This window comes from Sinocyclocheilus rhinocerous, unplaced genomic scaffold (genome assembly GCF_001515625.1).
Source record: "Sinocyclocheilus rhinocerous isolate Xijiao unplaced genomic scaffold, SAMN03320098_v1.1 scaffold1243, whole genome shotgun sequence".
Taxonomy (NCBI): Eukaryota; Metazoa; Chordata; class Actinopteri; order Cypriniformes; family Cyprinidae; genus Sinocyclocheilus; species Sinocyclocheilus rhinocerous.
In genome coordinates, this window is record NW_015626033.1 from 1,924,568 (window position 1) to 1,935,753 (window position 11,186).

Here is an 11,186-nt window from a genome sequence, read left to right on the forward strand (position 1 = left end):
TTTTTTGTTGTTGTTAAAGCTTTGTTACAAAACCAAATTCATCTTTTACTTTACAGAAGTATGTGGAAATTTGAGTGAAAAAAAAAGGATTTTGTATGGTTATATGACTAGGCATTTTTAACATGTAAATTATATTTCATAACCTCGTAAACTTTACTGAAATACTTGACTGAATAATATGGGTTTTGTTTGGGACATGTATGGTATGATAAGCCCTGAATTTGAATTTTGCCATTTCATATGTTTCACTCAGAAATTATACATTGTATATGTAAGGCCCTGTATGTGGAAATACTCAGAACTTCTTGTGATAAAACACTGATGATTGTAGATCTGATTAAATCTATTCCTGATGAAAGTAGGTTAGTGTATCAGTGTTACTCTTTGTACCTTATCATTTGGCTTTCACTCATGTATGAATAATGCAATCAGGAAACAAAGGGCCTTTTATTAAATGCAATTCGGATTGGCTATTTTGTCTAAAAATATTCAAAATGTTTCTATTTCAGCACTGAACACATCTTGCCATTAGGATTGTATAGGATGTAAAGGCTTAATGTTGTAAATGTCCCTAAAATTATATCTCAGAACAACAACTAATCTATTTGTGAATACAAGTGTAATTTTCTCTCTCTAATGTGTCTGAAGATCTATTCTCTTTCTCCAAACCACAATGTCTGTCTCATACAATTGAGGAAAGTCATTGTAAATGCACAGTTTCTCTAATCATCCCTATGCACACCGTGTGGTATACAGTATCCGTTAGTGTTCTCATCCACCTCGGTCTTATCATCAGAGCGCTCAAGCGTCCGACACACAAAGGCTTGTTGTTTAACTGAATGAGCGCTTTACAGTCGCCCTGTGTAAATACGTATTAGGGGTCAATGGTAGGAGTTGTTATATTCATTAAGACATTCTTGTGCGGATTGAGGCAGAGGGAGAGGGCTTTACATAATTACGTTCATGCTTTTTCACGTGAAATGCTCCTTTAAAAGAAGGCTTCGATTGAACACCCTGAGGCACATCGCGCGCGCGAGCGGACTGTCGTTCTGCATAGTTTGGTATTAGAATTGCGTTCAAAATGGTAACGTCGTATCCATTACCGGAGGGATTCTCCGAGTTTGATGTGTTCTCCCTGGGATCTTGTCTGCTCGTGGAGGGTAAGAGTCATGTTCAGGTTAAAAAAAGAAGATCGCGTGTATTAATTTGTGGATATGCATTGCCTCAATAGGATGCGCTTTATCCAGGAACGATAGCAAAACGGTTGTAAAACACATAGCGGTGATTTAACTGTCTATCTGAAGACTGTCAATGAATGTATGTTACTGTTGTGTAACCGCGTTGTTTTGGGGGTATCGAGAAGCTCTGAATGTTCACACGTTTTCTGTGTCCTCTGAAGGTCTCCTCGGGTTCTTCCTAAATGCTGTCACCGTTGTTGCTTTTCTTAAAATAAGAGAATTACGGACCCCAAGTAATTTTCTCGTGTTCAGTCTGGCCATGGCAGATATGGGTATTTCTATGAACGCCACAGTTGCTGCCTTCTCCAGTTTTCTGAGGTGAGCACGCGCACGTTTGTGTGTTGATGATGTTGTTGACGGAACCCCTAGAGGCGACGCTGCGTCACGGGTGTAGTGTGTAAATACAGCTGTGATGTAATGCTGCTTAAGAGGGGCCTTTTTTCGTAATGAATGACTGAAGTGCAGGTGTTAAGTTAGAGGGATAGTTGGGGTTGCATGATATTTTTAACTGTCTGTGTGACGAAATGCGTCTTTTAATCACATCCCTGCCAAAGTAAATAGCATAATCCAGCCTAAGGTGATTTTCTGGTTTTAGCTGGTCTCCCTGGTCTGGACAATCTGGTTTGTTGGCTGGTTTTAGAGAAGATTTGGGCATTTTCGTCTGCCCTTTCTGGCAACACCAGGTTGGCCAGGCTGGGAAACTATTATTTATTGATTGATTGATGATTGTAAGCAGGAATTCATTGTTGGAATATCCAGCATGGTAGTTGGTTTCCAACAGTTGGTCATTAGCTAGTGCAAAAAAATCAGCTGTTTTTTTTTTGGAAAACTGTAGCCAGCTAATGAGCCGTTTGGGCCAGAAACCAGCTACCATGTTCCAAAACACCAATATGTTAGATTTCAATTTTTACTGATACAAGCAAGGATGTGATCAAATATTCAAGATAGAGGAAACAAGTTAGAAAAATCTGTCATTGAGAAAAATACATAACACATGACTATTAATTTAAAACTATTAATACAGATAAACAACATAAGCTATTAACATCAACCAGCAAACTTTTATCTTTTTAAATACTTCATCTTCTTGAAACTCCAGATACTGGCCTTATGGATCAGACGGATGCCAAACCCATGGATTCCAGGGCTTTATGACTGCTCTTGCCAGCATCCATTTTATTGCAGCCGTTGCTTGGGACAGATACCACCAGTACTGCACAAGTGAGTAACAAAAGTAAAAGAACGAATGAGATGCTTCTTACCACATCAGAAGGATATTTGACATGCTTTGTTCAAGTTCAGCCCACCCATGTTGCCAAGACCACCTGCTAAAGGCACTTATAGTGCACATAGGCTTCACCAAAGGCCATTCTTTTCAGAATCTCAGTGAATAGCCATTTTAAATGTGAACACAAAGCATGCTAATATGTTATGGTGTGTAAATGTAAATAACAAAAACATACACATACACAACCATTCAAAACTTTGACACTAAAGATTTTTAAAAATAAATTAATACTTTTATTCAGCAAATATTTTTTGAGCACCATATCAGAATATTACACTAATATTAAAAATATAGGTTTTAAAAGTAGGAAGAGGCATTTGTAAATATTACATATAAGAACTACAAGAACGTCTCAGGTTACGTATGTAACCATGGTTCCCTGAGAAGGGAACGAGACACTGCGTCCTCTAGGGGTCACTATGGAGAATGCCTCCAGTGTGACCGGTGTCTGAAGCATACATGTAAACGCACCAATGCTATTGGCCGTCGACAGTCTATGACGTCATAACCGGCGCGACCACAGTATAAAAGGGCGCCAGGAGAACACGTCATCCGCTTTTTCGCCTGAAGCTTACGTCCGAAGCATGGCAAGGAGATTAGAGGACGCAGTGTCTCGTTCCCTTCTCAGGGAACCATGGTTACATATGTAACCTGAGACGTTCCCTTCCGAGGGAACTTCGAACTGCGTCCTCTAGGGGTCGCTATGGGGAACGGTATACACATGCCACCATGCTGAGGGGAGTGCATGCCAATACTGAGACGAGCACTAAGTACCAACTCAACCAAATCAGAGGAGCTGCCCCTAGGACATTTCTGACGGCTGTTAGTGATATGACCCCCTACGGCCAAAAAAGGCCCGAGCTGGGCCAAAAAACTTACCTGCTAGGGCTGGCTTATGAAAAACCAGAGCCCAGGGCAAAGCTCAAGGCTTGGAATAATAAAGAAAGGATTCCTTTAAGGGGATACAGCCAAGAACCAGGGCTGGCAAAAACCCATATCCTGGCTTGTAACACAGGGACTACTTCCCACTCTGAGAGTATAAGATACCCAGGGGACTAGTAGCAACACCCTGTCTACAAAGTGTGTACACGGAGAGTGGGGCTTAAGGTAAAACCGGGGCCAGAACCAACTCAGAGAAAGGGGACGAGGTCAGCATTGCACCACCCTTACCCAACAAGGGTTTTTAAAAAAGGTGCACAAAGACTAGCGTGCACACCTGCCATGAATATGGACTAGAAAAAGTGCACAAAGAACTAGCGTGAGCACTTACCATAGATATGGATTTAGAAAAACTGTTACTAAAGCCACAGCAACCATTGTCAGGAGGGAGCGGCGTGCTCATAGAAACCCCTCGGAAAAGAGGGAGCACTACCAAGCTCAACCATACAGGTATCAACAGAGATACAGCAGAAGATTGAAGCCCAGGAAATCCGGGGCCTAAATCCACTCAGAAAAAGAGGACGAAGTAGATCGCGTCACCCTTACCATAAAGGATTTTAGAAAGGTGCCCAAAAGCATCATTGGTCCAGCCGGAGACTGTAATGCCGGTTGCATGAAGGTTCTTACCATGATTAGGGCAGTAAAGGGTTAACAGGGGAATTGGGGGAGGAAGACAAGGGTAGATGTAAATACCCTAAGAGGGAGATCCGTCCCGGTCCGGACGAGAGTGTTGGGAACGCCTCGTCTGGATCACCTCCCTCAGGTCTTGCCTCTGACCCCTCGACACTAGCCTTCTGAACCTGTCTTTTAGCCGCTGGATCGGATGACGTCAGAGAAATAACATCATCCTCCAGCAGATCACTCTCGTCCATGACCGATGAACGAGAAAGGGAAAGCCCCTTCTTTAATTCATCGGCCAGGTCCACCTGAGACCCCCATGAGCTCAGTTTCCTCTGTGCCTCAGCAGCGGCTGGTCCTGAGCCCTGAGGAACCGATGGCTGACCCTCTTTCCTCGAAAAAAGGGCCAAACGGGAGCGGAGCTTCCTCATGGAAAAAAGCTCACAATGAACGCATGCCGCCTCCTCAAGGATGTCACACGCGTGCTCTTCGGCCAAACATATGACGCAAAGGTCGTGTGTGTCATTGGGTGTCAAAAATAACGCAGACACGGATCCACACATCTCCTAAACGCCTTGCTAGTGCTAGTGCTCGCCATAATAGTAACAAACAGAAACAACGTTCTTACCAGTATGCACTTCAAACAAAACAGTCTCTGAAGACGAAGAAGAGAATGACGTGTTCTCCTGGCGCCCTTTTATAACGTGGTCGTGCCGGTGATGACGTCATAGGCTGTCGCCGGCCAATAGCATTGGTGCGTTTACATGTATGCTTCAGACACTGGTCATGCTGGAGGTGTTCCCCATAGCATCCCCTAGAGGACGCCGTTCGAAGTTCCCTCGGAAGGGAACTACTCTTCTGTGAATAGTTCTTAAAATAACCATTTTGTTTTTGTTATATGAACATTTTTATAACCTCAAGAACCTTTTTCTACTATAAAGAACCTTTTTTATATGTTAAAGGTTCTTCATGGAACTACAGATGCTAGTAAAGAATCTTTGTTTTTAAGAGTGTAGAATGATTTAAGGATGTGAAGTCTGGATTATTGGCTGCTGAAAAATCAGCTTTGCCATCACAGGAATAAATTACATTTTAAAATATATTAAAATAAAAAAACAGTTATTTAAAATTTTAATATTTCAGAATATTAATTAAATTCAGCCTTGGTGAGTATAAGAGACTCAAAAACATTAAGAATGCTTGCATGACTCTCTCTTTCTTGAAGATGCTCAGTGCCTACTATGCCCTTCTAATTTTGGTTCATAAAATATTCCTATTACTTATTTAAGCAATAAATACATTGTCTTTTTCTTTTGTTTTTATGCATATGTATGAACATGAATGTCTAAAGATTGTAAGCTAATAATTAGCTGTAAATGCTGTTATGATACCAGTACCACTGTTGTATTTATTTAGTAAACTTCAGTGTAGTAAACAGTATAACTTGTATTTTTGTAGTAATACCTTTTGTTATTAGGGACAAAGCTGCAGTGGAGCAGTGCCATCACCTTGGTTATCTTCATCTGGCTCTTCACTGCCTTCTGGGCCGCCATGCCTCTGATTGGCTGGGGAGAATATGACTACGAGCCCCTGAGGACCTGCTGCACACTGGACTACAGCAAGGGTGACAGGTAAGATGCACAGTTAATTACTACATTCATAATTCACGTCATTTTGTATGATTATAACATAAGACATTGCTCACTAGTGTCCGCTTCAGTCACATTTTAACCCATATATTCAAATGTGCGTTCTGACCCACATAAAAAGCAATATTAGGGTCATGGAGAGGTCACATGACTCTCATTTCCTTGTAAATCTGTTAACTGTAAAATAAGACCTATAATGGAATTGTGTCTGTCCTTTTACACAGGAACTATGTGTCTTACTTGATCCCCATGTCCATCTTCAACATGGGCATTCAGATGTTTGTTGTGATGTCTTCCTATCAGTCCATTGATAGGAAATTCAAGAAGACTGGCCAAGCCAAGGTAAAGTATCCTCTGTACCATATTAGAATTTGACATGTGAGACCAAAGGGTGCATGAAAAGAACAGAGTATACATTTCCCCTCACATTGCATAACACTGTTATTCACAGGGTTTGAGTAGGTCAAAGAAACGTTTTGCCTGGGAGCACAAAGGCATCTCTGCAACAGCTACTGAACTCTTCTCTAGGACAGAACTATTATGTAACACAAAAAAATTGCATGCACACCAATACCAAAGTGATTGAAAAGGAAGAGGGTTTCCTTACAGACAGTTAAGACAACCACAGAACAGGGTTAATATCCTTAACTGAAACTAAAACTATTAAAATCATTTTGTTAAATGGAATAAAGCTGAAATATAATAATAGTAATAATAGCACAGAATCACTTTAAGTTTGTTTTGTTTTTCTCAGTAGTACACATAAAAGTACTACAGCCTGTAGTATGTAGGTCATTTTATTATGTCTTTGTTGAGCCTTCATGCCTAATTGAGCTTATGACATTTGTTCTAATTAACTCCTTGTGTGTGTGTGTGTGTGTGTGTGTGCTTTGTGTTTGTTCGCTCATCAGAACAGTAGAATGTTTAATGGTGTATATGTTACATCAAAGTTAAACCTGCATCATGTGACTAAGCATCATGTGACAAATCCAACTAAGTCTAAATCTCCTGCTTGCTCTCTATGTGCAGTTCAACTGTGGCACTCCTCTGAAGACCATGCTGTTTTGCTGGGGCCCCTATGGTATCCTGGCTTACTATGCTGCTGTGGAGAACGCAACCCTTGTCTCTCCTAAACTGAGAATGGTAAGGAAATCATGTTTGAAGCACAGCAGACACCCACAGAAAGATAGTTCCTCCCAACATGAATCATTTACCTACCTTTATGTCTTCTTGTAGAACACAAAAGAAGATACTGTAAAGTTTGGTTTTGTGTATACAATGAAAGTCAGTGGGTTCCAAAACAACATTGGAAAAAAAAACCCTGATAGATTTATCAAATTTTCTTTTGTGTTCCACAGAAGAAAATAAAAAGTTATAAAGGTTACAGTAAACCTCAAATAAAAACATACTACCATTCAGTCACTCATTTTTCTTTCTTTTTTTTTTTTTGAATGAAATTAATACATGACACATCCAATTCTTACACTGATTTTATATAAACAGTTAGGTCCATATATATTTGGACACTGACACAATTTTCATAATTTTGACTCTGTATGCCACCAGAACAGAATTAAAAATAAAACAAGATGGAATTGAAGTGCAGACTTTAAGCTTTAATTCAAGGGGTTGAAAAAAATAAAACATAAAATGCTTAGAAATTACAACCATTTTTATACACAGTCCCCTCATTTTCAGGGGCTCAAATGTAATTGGACAAATAAATATAATCATAAATAAAATGTTCATTTTTAATATTTTGTTGAGAATCCATTGCAGGCAATGACTGCCTTAAGTCTGGAACTCATGGACATCACCAGAGACTGGGTTTCCTCATTTGTGATGCTTTGCCAGGCCTTTACTGCAGCTGACAGTTGTTGTTTGTTTGTGGGTCTTTCTGCCTTTAGTTTCTCCTGATTTCAACCCGACTGAGCATGCATTTCACTTGCTGAACTCAGAATGTTCCTGCTATCTCTCTGATAGATTTGTTTTGTTTTTGAAGCCTAACAATTGTCTGTTTCACTTGCACGGAGAGCTCCTATGACCACATGATTCACAGCAGCAAATGGCACAATCAACTCCAGACCATTTACCTGCTTAATTGATATAGAAATAATGAAGAAATAGCCCACGCCTGTCCATGAAAAAGCTTTTGAGTCAGCTGTCCAATTACTTATGGTCCGTTGTAATTCCTTAACCTTTCCTCCAATTTTGATGAGAATACCCTCAAATTAAAGCTCAGAGTGTGCACTTAAACCTAAATTCATGATACAACTGTAACTTGAAGATGTTTTGGTCAGCAGCTAAAATAATAAAAATTGTGCCTGTGTCCAAATATATATGGACCCAACTGTATGTATGTATATATATATATTAATTAAAGAATCTTGTATAACACAAAAATATTAAGCAGCACAACACGTTTTTGTTTCTTCTGTTACTTGAGCACCAATCAACATGAATGATTTCTGAAGGATCACTGAAGACTGGAGTAATGACTGAAGAAAATTCAGCTTTGTCATTACACGAATACATTACATTTTAAAACAAATTCAAAGAGAAACTAGTTGTTTTCAATTTTACTGGATTTTTGATCAAATAAATTTGGAGACTGTAGTGTAAACAGTAACTGATGCATAACATTTCTGTTAAACTATTTATTCAATACTGTGTGCATAAAATGAATCTGTTCTGAACATATTCTTACAGATTGCACCCATTTTGGCTAAGACATCACCTACATTCAATGTCTTTGTTTACTCCCTCGGAAATGAGAACTACAGAGGAGGAATCTGGCAGTTGCTCACTGGCCAAAAGATTGAGACTTCTGCTGTTGAGAGCAAGACCAAATAAACTAAGAATGTGATAACAGTTTAATGTCCTGGTAGTTTCTAACAGGTATGACACTTGCTTATTGGAATTGTGTGCCTATGTCATTCTTGCTGTATTTTTGTGGACTGTTTGTCGACATGAGTGTGGAGTCTGTGTTTGTGGTAGTTTGGTCTTTTATATTTAATATAGAAGATTTCAGCAAGTAATACAATTTCTAAACTGATATTTTGACAAAGCACATAAGCTGCTCCTAATGGAAATGTTACAGAACGGGGTCCAATTTCATCCGTATCATTGCAGAGAACATTTAAGAAGAGAATTTGTGGCCATCATTTAATAAGGGTTAAGCTGATTCCATATATGCAGTTCTGAAAGTAAACACAATCAACCATATAACCTATATTTTGAGGTTGTGAGTGAACTTTCAAGATATTTTATTGCATATAAGTGCCATTACACTGTACATTAAAACTGGCTTTTAAATGTCACAATTAGTGAAAATGTGGCTGCTACAAAAAATAAACAACTTAATTTACTGCTAGCTTTAGGAGTGCAATACTTTTTACCGTCTCTACATTATATTAATTTATTTGATGTTAACCAGAATGTACAATTTGGCACACCCAGGAAATAAAGTGTACTTTATTTTGCACATAGGGAAATAATTTGCTATGAGATAAAGGTCTACATCAAGTTTATGAGACAGAATTAGGCAAGCAACATTTTCTAATCCCAGAAACAATGGTGCTTTTCATGAAAACACATTCCCCAGGGCACAAGATTAGTCAAAAGGAAAAGATTATGCATGAGACTCACTGCGATTGGAAATGTTCAGACTGGTGGTCTCGTTTTCCCTCTGCAGATTCTGTCTCTGTTTTAACATGAATCATTCTGGCATCTGAAAAATAATAAATGAATCCCAAATCATTTTTATGTTGCTATTTTGTACACTGTAAGGAAAAAACATTTTGTCAGGTAACATACAAATGTGTTTCATATTTTTAATTTAATTTTAGTTTCACTTTGTGCATAACAGAAATAGCATTACTACATACATAGATGGTAATGTTCAATAAAGAGGTTGAATATCACAAGCCAAAGTAGCATGTAATGCCAAGTAACTTTGCTAGAAATTGCATAAAATGTGCATATTTCTAGCTTTTTTTTTTCTTTCAGAATTAAATTTTATAACAGACTACAATGCTTGCAAAGACAAACAGACAAAAGGTCACTCTTTTTACACATTTGTACTAAAAAACAAATACTCAATACTTATTTAACATCTTAATAAATACACAATAAAAATGATACATTATGCTGACATAATGAAGTGCAAAACAAGTTAACTACTGAGTTTTAGTTGATGATAGAAGTAGAACAAATAGAAGTAAACATAGAATACAGAGAAAATATATAAATGGAATTTCAGAAATATCTGACAATATACAGTAGTATCAACTATTAAACATAAGGATGCATATGAAAAATATACTTTTCTGTGCCACAATGTTTGTGTATGTGACATGCTAATGAACAAATGATAGATATGTACAACTGTGCCGCCTGACACATAATGTCTCTGCAGTGGTTCAAGTGTCACTGTAATGCTACAACCTAATTAGTCTTTAAAAGCTCTTGTGTCCACTTTAAACTTGACTTCCTCAAGTGCACTTTCATTAACCTGTGAATGATGTTCAGTGGATGTCTTGTCAGCAACATCTGATATCTGTATATCTCAGCCAAGATGCACAACAGTGAAATAAACATTGGTGGCTACTTTATTATGTCTTTTATTATGTCAGTTCTCTGGACCACTGAACATTTTAGTGAACTGGAGAACTGTGAAGATGTTCATTCCCAAACTTCCCAAAAAGCAAATCTGACACTGCTCAGCATCTTTATGCATTTTTTTTTTTAATTCAATTATTTTTACTTTTGTACTTAAAAGTAACTTACTCGATTTTCCCAAGATGGTTTACATCTTCCTTCACTTTTTCATAATTTGTATTTTATATATGGCCCCATTACTGTATTTTTCCCTTCTTTCTTTGAGGTCACAAATCACTGCTGACATAAGAGATGGCTTTAGCTTCTGCGTATATTGATATTTATATTACATTACTTACATACGACTGCTTATTTCTTTCATTTTAATGATCCTGCATTCAGAAATCCACACAACAATTCAAACTAAGAACAAACAGACTAAAAGCATATACAAACGATTAATTTTGGCCACTTATTTGCATACCACTAAAAAGATTTTGGTGCATGGAAAGAATGCTTATAAAAATAAAATAATATTTTATAAAATACCCTAAATCTTCATTCAAGATGTCATCGAAAAATGTGGCAAATTTGTGGAGGGCAGCCAAGTCACAAAACTCATTAGCAATTTTGAAACATACCACTGGTATTTACAGTGGTTTTACAGAGGTAAACCAATGCATAACTGGCATAAATATGGAATTTCTTTGTCCAAACTTTTGAAATCTATTTTCATACTTAGAATACTTGTATCAAACAAAAAGGAAAGACTCTTCAAAATATCTTCTGTATATTAACACGAATGGCCCACAGCTTTGTGAAATCCAAGTGGATTTGCTTTGAGGTCCAAACAAG

At 38.0% G+C, this 11,186-nt stretch overlaps 1 protein-coding gene across 1 annotated transcript; it reads left to right on the top strand.

The window, feature by feature from the left end:
• Positions 1 to 782: 782 nt before the first annotated feature.
• On the top strand, positions 783 to 9,491 carry rgra (retinal G protein coupled receptor a). The gene is made up of 7 exons (XM_016511534.1): positions 783 to 1,160; positions 1,400 to 1,556; positions 2,338 to 2,459; positions 5,561 to 5,714; positions 5,957 to 6,074; positions 6,762 to 6,875; positions 8,442 to 9,491. Exons 1-7 carry the CDS (start codon positions 1,082 to 1,084, stop codon positions 8,583 to 8,585), a joined length of 888 nt encoding a protein of 295 aa, XP_016367020.1. The 5' UTR covers positions 783 to 1,081; the 3' UTR covers positions 8,586 to 9,491.
• The last annotated feature ends 1,695 nt before the right edge of the window (positions 9,492 to 11,186 follow it).